The sequence below is a fragment of the Coffea arabica genome, chromosome 7e, assembly GCF_036785885.1.
Source record: "Coffea arabica cultivar ET-39 chromosome 7e, Coffea Arabica ET-39 HiFi, whole genome shotgun sequence".
NCBI classification, from domain to species: domain Eukaryota; kingdom Viridiplantae; phylum Streptophyta; class Magnoliopsida; order Gentianales; family Rubiaceae; genus Coffea; species Coffea arabica.
The window spans coordinates 36,458,111-36,476,265 of record NC_092323.1 but is presented as its reverse complement, the minus strand read 5'-3'; the positions used below and the strand labels follow the sequence as shown (position 1 = coordinate 36,476,265).

The window sequence follows — 18,155 nt, the reverse complement described above, 5'->3', positions numbered from 1 at the left end:
GTGAATATCACTTGAACCATCTAGGATGTTTGCATCTTCTTTTATCGAGGTATATAAGTAAGGACTTGGCCGAACTTATACCCTTGAGGAAAAAAAAATCATGACTGCTCGGAGTACGTTTTCTTTGTCACTTCGACTTATATGGAGATTTCAAAGTTTTACAAATATTTTACTCATAGCCTTTGGTTTAAATGTACTCTTTTCACTTCCAAAACTATACTTATATTATGTACTAGTAGTTATTCGGATTTTCTTGGGTTCCCTTAAACTTTAGAGGGATTTAACTGTAATATTTTCTCTTGGCTATTATTAGGGTTTCTTGGCGATTGAGAGTGTTATCCGGGAGGATACTTTGGACATTATTTTGCTTAAATAGGTGAGTGTTCCTTGTTTGCTATATTTTTCTTGACTTCATGACTTGTGTTATTGTTTGATAACGTGTTAAGTGCTTTTAATGATTATCAAAACGAGTTTTCTAGGCGCGTGTGTACTTATCGCACTCGACCTAAATGAATGTGAAATTTTCAATGATTTAGTGATTGAAACGTTAGTTGTGCATGATGTAAGCCTTTTGGCTGAATTGGGCCCTGCCCTTCGTTACCGATCGACTCGAGTCAAAAGCCGACTCGGTCGGGCGATATGGTTACCCTGGGTGTGAACGTTTGGTATACTCGAGTATTACCTTGTAGGTTGGTGGAGCCTGGCCAATGTCCAGGAGGGGGTGAATGAAATGAACGATCGAACGAGGGGTTTACTTACAAAAATACATTTTCAAATGATTGGAGGAATAAGGGGAATGGCAGGAGAACGAACGAACGAACGAACAAATGGCTCCCTGTGAGCCCGTATCCTTTTAATGTATGGGTTATTATCGCTTTCCATAGTAAATTTTTCTTGAATTATTGATTATCGATGGTTAAAGTATTGGCTTTGTTGTTGAATATGTGTTCGGAACCTCACCGAGCTTTTAGCTCACCCCTTTAGTTTTGTTTTCCTTAACAGGGGGATGCGAGCAAGGACGAGAGCCCAGTGTAGGTTAGCCTAGTCTAGTTTTGTGTTTTGTAATGGTTCTCGCCCTAGTGCTTGGCACGGGCAGGATGTATGACGAATTGAGAACCTTTATATATTCGATATTTGTACTTCCTTTTGGGATAGAAATGTATATAAGTTTCGCTTTAAGTTTTAGATTGTTATTTCATTTGATCTTGTGGTTTTATTTCGGATTTGATTGAGATTCGACTGAGTCCCGGCGAGAGCTGGGCAGGCGGTCCGCCGAACCCTCTGGTTCGCCTTAGGGGGAGGTGGGACTGTCACAGGTGGTATCAGAGCCTGTTTCGCGTGGTCTCTGCGCGGAGTGAGCCTGGACTGAGTGGTGAATAGGTATGAAGGACTAAGTGCTCGTTCGAGCATAAGCTATGAACCCTGAAGTGTTATAGGTCTTAAATCTTTCTCATGGTATCTAAGGACCATAGATAGGTATGTCGGGTAGGAATTTCGATTTGTAGATGGTTTACTCTTGGGACTGGCCAGCTCGAGACGTGAATTGTCCTATTTCGGATTCTTGTGCCCGAGTACTCCAGAGTTGAGGCGGAGTTAAGTATTTGAGATTTGCATTTTGGGAACATGAACAGGCTTTGTCTGGCTAGAATGAGTACAAGAGGTCAATGGACATCTAGTTTGGATAGTAAGTGACGTGAGAGACCGGACGGGGTTATCTTAGCTGAGACTGGGACGACTTCACCTTTTCCTTTTGATTTGCCCGTATATTGCTACCACCTGATGTTAGTATGTGTGTTTGTGTACATGGTTATCTGGCCAACTTGATATGTATTTGTGTATTTGTTTATCTGTCTTCTTGATATAACGTGTTATGTGCGGATATGTTTATTTGTGTATTTGGTATGTTGGATTTTGTTATTTTAGTCAATTTACTGCATTCATTCATTAAAGTACCCTTTTGAAAAAAAAAAGAAAGAGGGAGGGGAAAAACTATATATATATATATATGGAAGGAAGACGTAGTCGCAGACATGGTCATAGCCGTGGAACAAAGCGAGGCCAAGAGTCAAGAGAAGAAAGGGGAAACAACAGCTGAACAAAACACGGACCGAGAGTGCCACTTGTGTTTAAGAATTTATTATGACCCATTGTTTTGCCCGACAGGCTATCATCTGAGTTCCAACAATTCTGTGAGATGGCACATTGGGTTGAGATGTCTAAGGAAATCGTGGTTCTTCGAGACGAAATAGAAGTCCAAAAGAAACTAGCCGCATACTGGGAAGGGCAATGGAAGCACGAGTATTCAGAAAAAATTGAGCTCTTGTACAAGAACTTAGAGCTAAAAAGGAAATACGAAGGAATTTCCGAGGAGGCCTTAGCAATGGCACCAAGCACTACTTCTATGGGGGTTCCAGAGAAAACTCAAAGGACAGAAATTGCAAGGTCACAAGTGAAGACCTTCCATGCAAAGAAAAGGAGCGCATCTCTTGAGAGTCAAAGGCCAGAACAGGGTAAGCAAGGTAGGTCATTTTCTAAGAAGGGTCGTGGAGCGGGTGGTGTGAAAATTTTGGAGACACTTCGGAAGGATACTCCAGGAGGAGACCCGAGTGGAAAAGGACCACTGAGAGGTATCTCACGAAGAGATCAAACCTCAATTCCTTTTCCATTTTGTAGCTATTATAGAAAATCCAATCATATTGAAGTGGGTTGTTAGAAAAAGGGGGGAAGATGTCTGCGCTGTGGGAGCGCCGAACATCGGATTGCTAATTGCCCGGTTCAATTGCGCGAAAAGAAAGAAACCCAGCAGCCAACCCAGACCGACCCTGGACCGTCAAATAGAGAAGGGACTGGAATGAAGACCCTCGTTTCTTCTGAGGACGTAGAAGGTACAGGCCATTGGTCACTTTAGATTTGATGGATCCCATTAAAAGGAAAATTTCGAGGACGAAATTTCTTTAAGGGGGAGAGAGTATGAGAGCCCGTAAAATTTTTCTTAATTTATACCATTTAATTCTATTCCTTTTCATGCATTTTCCTTATTTTATTTTACTACATTAATTTTCTGGACACTTTATAAGTGAATATAGTTTTTTCAACCATTTTTCTAGTATAAGTTAGTTCGGGTTAAATTTGAAGTGCGTTATGGACGTGGGACCCGCTAGTGCGACAAACTTTTGGTGATTAAGTGATTTTTGTGCGAAGTATTATTATTTTACAAGGTGCTAGGAGACAATTAAAAGTTAGCTAGATAAATTACCATTGGTAGACAAAAGGATAAGCTTAAAACCCTAAAAGGAGCCAAGTGTCACTATGCTATTAGAAGTTGGACTTTTGACCAAGGTTGGTAACTTTACTAAAATCAGATTTTTGACCAAAATTCATTCATTTTCTTGTCTCCTTTGGCTGAAATTAGTGAGAGAGAAACCAAGAGAGTTCTTCACCTTCCACTTCAATTTCTTGCCCAAATCTTGAGTTTCAACCGATTAATTTGCAAACTACTCCATAAAACTTACTTTCCAAGTAGTTTCCAAGGTGTTTGTGGAGTTATTTTTGGAGGACAAAGCCTAAGCTACCATCTTTCATAGGGAGATAAGGTATTTTGCCAAGAACCTCTTCTTTACTTCAATTAATTGCTTAGTAGTGGTTTTTAGTTGTTTTAGATGTTGTTTTGTGGAAGATTAGCACTTGAATGCATGAATTCCAGATTAGGGTTTCATTTTTTTTCCCAATTCTGCCTGGTTCTATTTCACCTTGTTAGAGGCCGAACTAGCCTTGGTACAAAAGATAAAAGTTGTATAGAATGATGTTTTATAGTTGCCTGAAAACTTACAGCTCAATCGGAACAACGTAGCCTGTAAAAAGACCGAAATACCCCTGCTGCCCTGTTTCTGCCCGAAAATAAAAATCAGCCTCTGTAAGTGGTTAGTTTGACCAGGAATATTACCGAATTGGTTGATGATGTCTTCTTAAGAATTATAGCCTTGTATCTTAGCTTTCCAATGGCTTTGGAATCACTTGAATTGGAGTTATAGGTGTTGCGATATGACTGAATAAGTCAGGACTGCTGCAGTACACTGAACTGGAAAATCTGGGGTTGTTTTGGTAAATTTGACCTAGATACATTTTAAACTGGACTGAGTAGCCTTCATCAAAGTTGTATCTCTCTGTCTTAGCTTCGAAACGGTATAAGTTTCACACCAATCCGATAAGCGTAGCCTCGGATGTTATCATTCCGCAAAACCCTATCAATTCTGTCTTTTACTAAAGCTCATTTCCGCACATGTTGTTAACTTGATTTTGTACTCATATGACTTTGAGCCTATTGAATGGCTATTGTGATGAATTTATATTGTGTATAACTTTGGGATTGGCTGAGGAAAATAATGAAGCCTGGAAAATTAGGTAAACACAAAGGGCGTGCTGCCCAAATTTATGCTCGAGAACTAGAGAACTATACTTGCAACTTGAGTAAGGGTTAAGAGTGAATATCACTTGAACCATCTAGGATGTTTGCATCTTCTTTTATCGAGGTATATAAGTAAGGACTTGGCCGAACTTATACCCTTGAGGAAAAAAAAATCATGACTGCTCGGAGTACGTTTTCTTTGTCACTTCGACTTATATGGAGATTTCAAAGTTTTACAAATATTTTACTCATAGCCTTTGGTTTAAATGTACTCTTTTCACTTCCAAAACTATACTTATATTATGTACTAGTAGTTATTCGGATTTTCTTGGGTTCCCTTAAACTTTAGAGGGATTTAACTGTAATATTTTCTCTTGGCTATTATTAGGGTTTCTTGGCGATTGAGAGTGTTATCCGGGAGGATACTTTGGACATTATTTTGCTTAAATAGGTGAGTGTTCCTTGTTTGCTATATTTTTCTTGACTTCATGACTTGTGTTATTGTTTGATAACGTGTTAAGTGCTTTTAATGATTATCAAAACGAGTTTTCTAGGCGCGTGTGTACTTATCGCACTCGACCTAAATGAATGTGAAATTTTCAATGATTTAGTGATTGAAACGTTAGTTGTGCATGATGTAAGCCTTTTGGCTGAATTGGGCCCTGCCCTTCGTTACCGATCGACTCGAGCCAAAAGCCGACTCGGTCGGGCGATATGGTTACCCTGGGTGTGAACGTTTGGTATACTCGAGTATTACCTTGTAGGTTGGTGGAGCCTGGCCAATGTCCAGGAGGGGGTGAATGAAATGAACGATCGAACGAGGGGTTTACTTACAAAAATACATTTTCAAATGATTGGAGGAATAAGGGGAATGGCAGGAGAACGAACGAACGAACGAACAAATGGCTCCCTGTGAGCCCGTATCCTTTTAATGTATGGGTTATTATCGCTTTCCATAGTAAATGTTTCTTGAATTATTGATTATCGATGGTTAAAGTATTGGCTTTGTTGTTGAATATGTGTTCGGAACCTCACCGAGCTTTTAGCTCACCCCTTTAGTTTTGTTTTCCTTAACAGGGGGATGCGAGCAAGGACGAGAGCCCAGTGTAGGTTAGCCTAGTCTAGTTTTGTGTTTTGTAATGGTTCTCGCCCTAGTGCTTGGCACGGGCAGGATGTATGACGAATTGAGAACCTTTATATATTCGATATTTGTACTTCCTTTTGAGATAGAAATGTATATAAGTTTCGCTTTAAGTTTTAGATTGTTATTTCATTTGATCTTGTGGTTTTATTTCGGATTTGATTGAGATTCGACTGAGTCCCGGCGAGAGCTGGGCAGGCGGTCCGCCGAACCCTCTGGTTCGCCTTAGGGGGAGGTGGGACTGTCACATGTACAATCTCTCTTTATTTCTAAACAGCTTCTTGATGCCATTTATTACTCTAAACATGCCTTCATAAACATAACCCAATGAAGGCCTTTCATCAGTGTCACAAATACGCAATAAACGAATGACAGGGCCCATTATTCTCACCATAATCAAACAGTTATTGCAAAATCTTTCATCCAAAACAATTTGCTTCACCTCTTTTCCTTTCTCTATTCTCAGAAATTTTTTGTAATCTTCACTAGTAACCAAAGATTGCAAACTATCCTTATGATCATGCAAACTTTTTAATGCAATAAAGGTAGTTGCAAATCAAGTTTCACCTGAACGAATAATTTCTTTCCACCCTGTAGTCTTTCTTAACCAATTCAAAGTGAACTTATGATTGTAGATAAAAATGGTCACTGTTGAAGCAAGAGACACTACACCTTTCACATCATTCATTTCACCAATGTCTTTCAAAATCAAATTGATGCAGTGTGCAGCACATGGGGACCAACAAATGTTCGGATATCTTTCACTTAACAAAGACCCAGCAGCTTTATAATTGCTAGCATTATCAGTAACTAAATGCACCACATTTTTTAAACCAAGCATCTCAACAATTTCAGCAAATAAATTGCACAAATTTTCTGCATTTGTTACAATATCATATGCATCCACAGATTTAATGAAAGAAATATCCTTAGAACAACAAACCAAAAAATTAATCAATAGTCTTTGCCTAGTGTCTTTCCATCCATCACCCATTAGAGTGCAACCAGTTTCTGCCCAAGTACTTCTAAAAGAATCAACAACTAATTTCACATCTCTCTTGGCATTTCGCAACAAGTTAACTCTTAAAGAATGATAGGATGGACCTTTGTAACCATGACCCATTGATGCTATTTGATCAATAGATTTTTGAAAAAATAGAGAGTTAACAGCATTTATGGGAATGTAAGCATCATAAAACCAAAGAGCAATAGCCATGCCCGTATTTTCCCATTTTTCCTTACTTTGCAAACAAGCTTTAATGGTTAGTTGAGAAGTATCACGCCCACCTTTTAAAAAAGGTCGTATACCTATTGAAACAGTGACCTTTCTCTTTCCTTTACTAGACACACCTATCTCATTTGCTGAAGGAAAAAGAATCTCCTGAATTTCATCGCCATCAAATGTATGAGTAGTGCGGCCGAATGGATTTTCCACCCCAAAATTGCCTTTTTTTTCTTTAGATTTCTGCTCCTTCTCCTTCATAGATGCTAATATAGCATGTCTAATTGCCGGGTCAATCCTTAAACATGGAACAATGCTGCCTTGTTCACCTGCCAAGTGCTGTTTCATTCGATGAATGCCACCACCAGCAATTACTTTAAAACAATACCCATATGTCAAAGTTCTTCTTCCTTGCATATTGACAACTTCCGAACAATAATTCCATGCTATATCGGATTTTTGTCTATGATTTTGACTTGCTGATTCTCCACTATTAACAGTTTCAGCAATCGAAGATTGTGAATTACTACCAGTAGCAATTCCATTATCCTTCACATAGTTAATTTAGGCATAATAAGTTCATTTGTAAAATATAGTGTACCAATAAGAAAATAAAATTAACAAATTGCGCCCATCTTCTCAAATCCAGTAAAAATCAGAAAAGATAAATTACAGACGTTTTAGCAGGTAACAAGTTTGCCTTAATTGCTCACCAACATCATACCATCAGTATTGTACTATGCTAATTCTTAAAGTCTAAAAAGTAAAAACATGTGCAAGCTAACACAATATTCTGACTTAACCATGTGCAAATGCTCCAACAAACGAAGCTCAGAGAACCACTTATATAATGGGAAAAGCTAAGTGATACTTCTTGCCAATTCAAAATTTTTGAATTTTGAGATGAAAAAGATACACACTTAAAGAATCATAACATTTCCAGACCAACAGTATATATTGACGTCATATTAACTTTTCTTTAGTCCCCTTATCCTAATACATGACCAAAAGCAATCATTCCGAAAAGACTGGTTTACATTGCAATGTAGCCAAGCTAAACACGGGAAGATAGAGAACAATATGCTCATATGTCCCAGAAAGAAACTTTTTAATGAACAATAATGCAGAAATGACAAGGGCAAGACTGTTAGTTCCCAAGACAACCTAAGAGGGGGTGAATTAGATTGATTAAAAAACTAATCAGGTTATGGGCACTTTTTGCTTAATACGAAATCTACCCTTTTTTCTAAGTGATCACACAATGAATCAATCAATAAATGAGCAATATCACTTAAGAGAAATAGAAGAGATATGCAATTTAAGGTTCACAAGATGATAAATAAAAAGAGAAGAATTGCAAACCAATTGACTACCAAGCTCCTCTTGAACTTGAAGATCAACTCATAAAACAAGCTTCTTTAAATTGATGAAATATAACCAATCTTAGGTACAAATGAAGGCTCACTTCCTCCTTATCCCAAGTTTCACTCGGTCAATTTAGGAAGTTTTACAATCCCTCAAGATAACCTTCACAAAGCTACACTATTGAAGTATTCTCTCACAAATGAAAAGCTTACAAAGAATCTTACACCACAAAGAGTACAAATGTTCCTTGGAGAGTATTTTCTCACTAAAACTACTCTTGATCTTTTGTATTCAGTGTGCAAAAGTCCTTCTTAAGTTTCTGGCCATGCACTATTTATATGAGACTAAGAAAGTCCTTCATTAAGATTTCCAACGGATAGAAGGTAACTGAAGAGTCAACTAACTGTTGGAAGTATCAAACGTCCAATACTTCCGATGCTTGCGTCCGAAAGCGGTCAGAGAGTTTGAGAAGTCATTTCAATTCTTTCGGACGTCTGGTGATGATATTCTTCGTTCGATGCTTGCGTCTGAAAGCGGATAGAGAGTTTGATAAGTCATTTGAATTCTTTCGGCCTCCGGTGATGATATTTTTCGTCCGATATGATCGTCCAATATTTGTCCTGTCTATCGGACGTCCGGTATTGCCATTGTGAGCGTCTAACATCTTTCGACTTCCTTTTTCTTCTTTCAATTATTTTTTGAATCAAATTTCTTCAGAGCTGAAAAGCTTTCTCATTGAAAAATATTAGTATTATCCAATTATTTGTAAGCATCAAAAGAACGGGGATCAAGATCATCATTCTCCCCCTTTTTGATAATAACAAAACAATGGATGATATTTTGAAAAAAAACTCCCCCTTACACATAGCATCTATAATCAATGTTTTGAAAAACTTTCCCTTACACATAGCATCCATAACCAATTTAGTACCAACATGAGCAAAGTAATTTCCATCAAAAAACTCCCTCTTACACTAATTCAAAAATCATTCAGTAATTTCTCCCCTATTTGTCATCATAAAATCAGAAAGTAGCCAATATCAATCAGAAAAATAATAGCAACGGATATTAATAAACATCATTCATATTAGCCAGTAGCCATAAATGGTAACATTCAAAGACATCAAAGGAAACACAATACGAAACATCAAAAACATGACAAAAGAAAACTGAAAATGCAACTTAATATGAAGTGCAAATGACCCTAGAGTGCCTAAATAGTGATCTTAGACGATCTGGGCCTTCTTCTTGCAAGATGAAACTGAGAGGGATCCAATTCGTTTTCAGTCTCTTCATCATCTGCTTCACTTCGTTCAGTGGTTGGAGCTTTGTCTTTTTCTGAAGATGGGGGATCAGGAGAAGTAGGCTGAGAGTTCGAGGCATCTACTTCAACAGTGGGATGAATGGATTCAGTCCGTGGCTCCTTTTCATGTATAGGTTCTTCCTCTTGTAGGACAGGAGGCATAAGTAAATTTCTTTTATCCAAGAATGCAGTCCGTTGCTTAGGTGACATGGTCATCATTAAACCATCTTCAAGAAGAAAAACATGATTCTTGAGATCCTCTAGTAGCCTAATGACTTCATTAGTGGATGAAGTGGGTTAAGAAGAGAATTTGCGAAGATGAATGGAAAAGGGTGAAGTAGGACCAAGCTATTTGGAAGGTCTAGAAGTAACAGAGGCTTCATGACGACTTTTGGTTCGAAATTCCAAAATAGCTTCCTTATAACACCAGTGGCTGTCAAAAAATCTGATATTTTTTCTCTCAAAATATGTTTTGGTGAAAACAGAAGAGGAAGTTTCTTTTGGAGATACTCCAGTGAAAGGGATTTTGAAATGAGCAAAAATTGGAGTCAAAAACTTCTCATAAGAAAGTTTCCTACGGCTGTCAGTACTAAGTTTGAGCAGAAATTTGCACATGACAAAACCAAAGTCAATTCGAATTTTCTCAACAAAGCAATAAAATAAGTAAAGTTCCATTTTGTTTGCATCAATCCCGTGACCATTAATAGGAACCAACAGATTGGAAATGATTGTAAAAATGATCAGATTTTGAGAACTAAGATCCTCCAACTTAGCCTCAGTAGGTGTGTTAAAGTAAGTGTTAAAGTAAGTATGAAAGTAAGTCATCAGTTTTTCAGTATGAAAATGATGATAAATAGTTGAAAATTCTTCATATGAGAAAAAATTCATAATTTTACTACGACAGTCTTCTTCAATTTTTATTTTCAAAACAAAACTGACAATATCAGGAGTAAGAAGAATATTCACTCCATTAACACAAGAAATGAGTTCAGTATGTGAGTTACCCTTCCTAAGATTGGCAAAAAACTGATATAACATCTCAAAGTAGTAGGTGTTGGACAGGGACAGAATATGAAACCATTTTTGAAAATCAAAAAGCTTAAGAATAGAGTCCAAATCAAGCTTACGAAATTTAGAGGGAATGATGGTTCTTTAAGTGATGAAACCTTTTTGTGAAATCTACTCAAATTTGTCTCTGAGCAGTGTAGTGGATTGTGGCTCTGTTTGCTCAATCCGTTTCTTCTTATTACTGGAAGTGCATTTTTCAGACCGATGAGCAGATTTTCTTGTTGATGGCACCTCAACTTCTTCATCTCTGAGTGAGGTTGTGCATCCGGCACTGGAAGACCCGCCTCTCAATCGCACCATAGTGAAATGCCGAGTGATTCGCTTGTAGAATGTGATAAGAATGTGGATGAAATGGACTAATTGTGCTATTTAGATGAAGATGAATGCTCGAATCTGTCAAGGTGGGTGAGTTTTTAAAAAACTACGTTTTCTCATAAAATTTGGGATCGGATGAATGTTTGATAGTTAGAAGAAAGTTTGGATGCTAATCTATTTGCAAAGAGGCTGTGAGATTGTTTGTGGAGTCAATTTTTAGAAATCTGTCTTGAGAAGAAACGAATTTGAATTTTTACAGTTGGAGAGAAAAGAAGGGGTGCGTTCGAAGAGAGAGAATGCATTTGAACCAAATGAAAAGAAGCACTCTTTATAATATGCCCTTTTTGAGAGTTGGATGGCCGAACGAAGAGAGTCGTCCGACACTACCGTCCGATGCAAAACTTTTTTGAAAAAAGGCTTAGAAAACTGTCGGACGCCCATTCATCAACGGTTGGACGTCCGATAGAACTTATCTGAAAAAGTTTTAGATAGTCTTTTCCAAAACACCCAATTTTCTCCTTAAAAATATAAACTATTCCAAAGGTAAAACTTTTGTAAGAATATCAATAATTTGGTCTTTCGAACAAACATATTTTACACAAATTTCACCCTTTTGGACAAGATCACGAATGAAATGATGCTTTATGTCTATGTGCTTTGTCTTAAAGTGTTGAATGGGATTTTTTATCAAATTTATAGCACTCGTGTTATCACAATACATAGGCACACAATCATAGACTAGTTCAAAGTCATTTAAGGCATGCTTCATCTATAACAATTGAGCATAACATGCACCGGTGGCTATATATTCCTTTTTCGCCGTAGACAAAGAGATAGCATTTTATTTCTTGCTAAATCATGATACCAAGGAAGTGACATGTTCCACTAGTACTTTTTCTATCTATCCTACACCCACCGAAATCATCATCCGAAAAATCACATAAGGCAAATTCATGACATTTAGGATACCAAAGACCATAATTCAAGATTCTCTTTAAATATTTAAAAATTCTTTTAACAGCAATTAAATGAGATTCCTTAAGACAAAATTGGAAATGAGCACACAAACAAACGGTAAACATAATATTAGGTCTACTTGCTATTAAATAAAATAAGCTACCAATCATATCTCTATATTTCTTCTCATCAATCTTCGTATCTTTTTCATTTTTGTCGAGTTTGGTGGATGTACACATAGGTGTTCCAACTTGTTTCGAATCCTACATTCCGAATCTTTTGAGAAGTTCCTTTGTATATTTTGTTTGATTAATGAATATACCCTCTTGAGTTTGAAACACTCGGAGCCCAAGGAAGAAATTTAACTCTCCCATGATACTCATCTCAAATTCATTTTGCATAATAGTGAAAAAATCCTTGTATAAACACTCATTAGTAGCACCGAAAATAATATCACCCACATATATTTGCACAATTAGAAGATCATTGGAGCTTTGTTTAGTGAAAAGAATGGTGTCCACAATACCTCTTTTAAAATCATTTTCAACCAAAAAATCACTTAAACGTTCATACCAAACTCTTGGAACTTGTTTTAACCCATACAAAACTTTTGAAAATTTAAATACATGATTTAGATATGTCTCATTTTCAAAATCGGGAGGTTGGTCAACATAAACCTCTTGATCAATAAATTCATTTAAGAAAGCACTTTTAACATCCATTTGAAATAATTTAAAGCCTTTGAAACATGCAAATGCGAGAAGCATTCTAATTGATTTTAGTCTAACTATGGGAGCAAATGTTTCATCAAAATCTATTCTCTCTTCTTGAGCATACCCCTTATCCACTAGTCTAACTTTATTTCTCACAACTTTACCTTTATCATTCAATTTATTTCTAAAGACTCATTTTTTACCAATAATAGGATGACTTTGAGGACTTTTAACTAGTGTCCAAATTTTATTTCTTTCAAATTGATTTAGTTCCTCTTGCATGGCCAAAATCCAATTTTCATCTTTCAAATCATCATTGACATTCTTAGACTCAAAATGAGAGACTAAGGCAAAATTATTCATTAATTGTTTAGATGAGGAGCGAGTTCTTATCTTTTCGGATGGATCACCAATAATGAGTTCTTTGGAATGATTTTGAACAAACTTCCAATCTTTTGAAAGATCATTAGGTATACTAACACCCTTGCCATTTTCTTCTAACGCTTGATTTTCTTGAAGATCATCTTCTTTTGAATTCTCTTCTAATAGAGTATTTTTTTCATCTTGAATCGTGAGTAAGAAAAACTACCCAAGTGTAATTTGAGTAATCGTCAACAATTACTAGGCAATATCTGTTACCACCCAAACTAGCAATTTGTGTAGGACCAAACAAATCAAAATGTAAAAGTTTCAATGGTTTTGAAGTAGAAACATAATTTTTGAGTTTAAAAGAGATTTTGGTTTGTTTTTCAAATTGACAAGCATCACAAATTTTATCTTTTTTCGAACTTAATTTTTGGCAAATCTTTAACAAGATCCTTTTTTGAAAATTTCTTTTAACAAATCCATATTGAAATGACAAAATCTTCTATGCCACAACCAAGGATTTTCATTTGAGACTTTAAAACATTGAAAGTTAGAGGGATTAATATTTTCAAGAATCACAACATAGATGTCATTGAATTTTTTTCCTTTGAAAATGATGTTAAACTTTGAATTAAGAACTAAACACTCATGTTTCTTAAACAAAACAAACAAATTTCTATCACATAATTGACTAACACTTAGCAAGTTATAACTCAAATTATCAACCAAAAGAACATTATGAACAAAGGTCTCACCATTCTTACCAACATCTCCTATTCCAATTGTTTTAACTTTCATATCATCTCCAAATGTCACTTTGTCACTTGATTTTGGTTTGAACTTAATGAATTGTGATGGATCACCGGTCTTGTGTCTTGAACATTCACTATCTATGAACCACCTTGATTCCTTAATAATGTTTACCAAGTTCACCTGTAGACACCAAATTTTTGTCAATTTTCAATGTTTTATTGGATTTTATCTTTTTGATAAGTTTTTTATTTATTTATTTTTTTTAACATTTTAATGTGTAGTTTTCTCATTTTTACAGGTTTATTTTAGGGGAAAAAAACAAAGCAAAATAGCAACAAAAAAAGAAAAAAAAGGAGAAAATCAAGAAATCAAATCATCATAATCATTTTTTTTTCACCAAATACACTTAACCCATTTCACACTCAATTGCCAAGCTTCTTTCTTTTCATTAAGTGGAAAAGATCATCATTTTGGTCAACCAAGCACACAAACTCCACTTTCCTCCCAATATAGACTCTCTCGGCCTTTTTTTTTCTTTCCACCATCAGACAAGCCAGAACAAGAAAAAAAAAACCAACTCTCCATTTTTTTTTGGCTCCTAAAGGACTCTTTCGGCTCTCTCTTGTGTCTCAACAGACAAGACCAAAAAAAAAAAAGAAAAAGGAAACGCACGAGAGAAGAGGAAGGGAAGCTCTCGGAATTTTGCAGCCTGACCCCTCACTCTCTCCCTCTCTCGGACTTGGGCGGAGGAAAGAAATAGAGAAGAAGAAAAAAATCTTCCCCAACTCCTCTTGGTTCCATCTCAACCTCACACACACCTACATTGAGGTAATTTTTAGTTTTGTCTAGCACATTAAATCAATGCTTCATTGTTTAGTTTTCTTTCGTTTCTGCTGGCTACCTTGCATTGTTGTTGTTGTATTGTTAAAAAATTGGGAAATGGCATGAACTAGATTCAGGAAAAAGAAATGTTTCTTATGCATGCATATTAACCGTTTGAAAAAATGCCAAGATGGAAAAACTGGATTAAAATGCTAATTTTGTACATGTATTGTTGTTAAAATGAATAATCATGACTAGTCAATGGTTTGGGGAGGTTGTTTGATTAAGTTTTGTGTCACTTTTGTAGCATAAAAGGCAACAAAAAAAAATTTTAGGGGCTGTTGTGCTTTATTTTGGCCATTTTATGTTGTTTTCTTGTCAAAATAAAATTATATTTGTATTGTAGGAGTTGTAAGAGTGTTGTAGTATGATTTTATAATTTTTGGTGAAAGATAGGGTGATTTGAAAAAAATAAAAACTGGACTATTTTTTGACATTTTGGCCACTTTAGGGTCAATTTTTGTTAAAACTAAGCCCAAAAATGGAATCTACGCGAAAAATCGAGTGAGGGGTGTATTTTGAGAAATTTTGGCGACCGGCGGTCCGGCGGTGGCGCCACCGGCGACCGCCATAGCTGCCAGCCAGAAGGGAGCTTCAGCTCCTCGGTAGAGAAGAAGAAGGGAGGGAAACGGCTGGAAGTGGAGGAAGAAGAAAAAAAGAAAAGAAAGGAAAGAAAAGAAATTGGGCTAATGTTTTTTTTTTCTGGTTGGCTTGTAATTGTTTTTTTTGTTGGGTTTTGGAAATGGGTTTTGGTTTATATGAGGTTGGAGCCCATGTGTTTTTTGATCGGGCTTGAGTGATAAAAGGTGGGCTGGCCTGTGTGTTTTGACTTGGACTTTTGGCTGGGCTTACGTAGGTTCGGCCCAAGTGATATAAAAAGGGAGGCCCGATGCCTTTTTCTTGCCCAAATTAGAAACCGAAAGTTGCACTTTAACACCTGATCTTTGGAGTAGTTTCACTGTGGCCCAGAACATTTTAATTTGTTTCACTTAGGTCCTTAAATTAATTTCACTTTGGTCATTGAATTTTATCTTTCATTTAATTTTGACCCCCAAACTTTGGAAAAATATAATTTCTGTCCCCAAAAGTTTTCCAATTTTTGCAATTCAGTCCTTGGCGAATTTTGACTCTCTTTATTATGATTGTTTCTTTTCTTTAATAGCCAATTATGTTACTTTTGAGTATGTTTAACTTGTAATTTTTAGATATTCTTAAATTTATTTACGTTTGACATATTAAGGTGAATTTTCATTATTATTATTACTTTTTCAATTAAATTGGTGCCATGATTCTTTTGTTCATTTTAAGTATAAATAGGGCAATTTGACTCCGTTTAGTCACCACTTCAAAAGGGAGGTACCCCATTATTATTATTTCAATGCCAATTACGTGCTCTTATGTGCTCCTATGTGCTCCTCCGTGCTCCTATGTGTTTATATATTTTTATATGCTTTGTTTATTTGATTTGAATGTTCATTTAAATTTTCTTATGTTTGTTTAATTAATTTTATAATTATTCGAGAGGCATTTAAATACCTCAAAAATGTAATAGATAGGATAACTAATTTTATTTTATCATATCTTTCCCATTTTAGATTGTAGTTAGATTCCCTGATGTAATAGATAGGTTGTGTGTTTATGTGGCTTATGTGTTATATGTTTCATCCGCTTTTCTTAGGATTTTGGCATCTAGATATTATGTTTACTTGTTATGTGCTACGTGCTCTTATGTGTTTATTTGTTTTAATTTATGTTTTATTTGTTTCACTATGAATTGTTAATGCATGACATCACCACACTAGTCCAACGCTAGTTGTGGCTTCTCCCTCCGCTTACTTGCTAGTCCAACGCTAGTAAGGGTTTTTAGAAATGGGCTAGTCCAACGCTAGACCCTTGGATTATTCTTGCGTTAGACTCATTTTTGTGTGATATTCATTACATTTTCACGCATATTTTCATTTTTAGGATCTTTTCCCATTTGCATGATATTCCCTATTATCTATTATCCCCCTATCCTTCATGTGTTAATCATGTCATTTAGAATTGCATCTCATTTAACTTAGTTCATTTGCTTGTTCATGTTTGGAGAATTATTCTTTAAATATGGGAAATGGGTGATTATAACTTTTTAGTTTAAATACTCCATTAATCCCTATATAAAAAAATCATGTCACGAATTTTTGTCCCTCGTACCCGTTATGCTTGCATTCCTTTTTCCTTGCTCACTTATACCTTATGTATATAATTTAATTTCTTTTCTTTTCTTTTAATTTCATCATTCGCATACTCGTGACACTTTCAAGGAATTATTTTGGCCTTTGCAATTAATGCGATTGGTTCAATTAAACCCTTGAATGAACTTTTGGTCCCTTTCGATATTTTTATCAATTTAGATTTGCATCCATGTAGGAAACATCCAAACGCGATAAAATTAAGGGTTAGATTAGGAAAATTTTGACTAAACCTCGCAACTAGCTTAGACTAGGTTGAAAGGGTGCCTTAGGTTTGAATTAATCGAATCTTTGCCTTCCCTTTCTTCAATCGTAACTCTCGAACTCATTTTCTCTTGTTTTTCAAAGACCTGGAGTTGTCAAAAAGGGTTATATTTTATTTTATTTTTGTCAAAAAAATATTTTTTGGTGATTTGGTACACCAAAATTCAATACCAAGTGGTGACTCCTATTTTTTCTTAAAACCCTTTTAAACTAAATTTTGGACCCAAATTGTCGCATTTTTTAAAGTCCCATTCTAGGTCCTTTTCACTTATTTTTAAATAAAAAAAATGCCATCTTTTGTAAACACCCTCCTATTTTTATTTTTCCATTGCGAAAAATGGGGCGCGACAACTTGGCGACTCCACTGGGGATGCTAGAGAATCCAAGTACTTGGTTTAGTTGTCTTTTCTTTTTCTAACCCTTTCACTTATCATATTTGGATGATTAGGTTGCATATTCCGTTTACTTTTTCTTTTTCCTCATTTTTAGGATTATTGCATTTCACACACGCGACCGTCTCTCGATATTCACATATACGATGATTTGTTATTTTATTTTATTTATTTATGTTTATATACTTGTATCACGCTTGCATCTTGGGTGGGGGAAAACATCACCCTAGAGCCTCGCATTGGTTCTCGATCCCTCCCCTCCAAACCGAGCACTGGCATACGTGCATACGCTTTATTTTTTATCCCTCATTTATTTTTCTTTTAGTGGCTTGTCACGCCACTCTTCCCTATTAGGATTAGGTGATCCACTTGGACGTGTGATCGCGACACGACGTGTGCGTAGCATGATCCGAGGGGTCACTCAATCTTCCGCTTTAAGCTTTGGGTTAATAGCCTTTACCTTTTAGTCGAAGGTTGAGAATTTTTGATAGATTCACTCAGACATGTAGTCATGGCACGACGTGCACGTAGCAATGTCTGGAGAATCGCTCGAGCCACCGACAAAGAACTTTGGGATTGATGACCTTTGATTTCCAAGTCTGAAGGCTCGGGGACCTAAACCTATCGAGTCTAGATGCATTAGTGAGCCGATACCTCATGCATCCATGATAGTTATCTAGTGTAGAGTCTGCCTCACCTCATTAGAGACACTATCCACGAGGGGAGGGATCCAACCCCTTTTTTCCTTTTATTGCTTTATCTCTTTGTATTGCTTCGC

At 36.2% G+C, this 18,155-nt stretch overlaps 1 protein-coding gene across 1 annotated transcript; it reads right to left on the bottom strand.

Moving 5' to 3' along the window:
• Positions 1-6,102: 6,102 nt before the first annotated feature.
• Positions 6,103-9,652, bottom strand: LOC113700816 (uncharacterized). Its single transcript, XM_027221255.2, has 2 exons — positions 9,386-9,652; positions 6,103-7,317 (listed from the first exon to the last, which is right to left on the bottom strand). The coding sequence occupies exons 1-2, from the start codon at positions 9,650-9,652 to the stop codon at positions 6,103-6,105; spliced, it is 1,482 nt and encodes a 493-aa protein (XP_027077056.2).
• Positions 9,653-18,155: the final 8,503 nt, after the last annotated feature.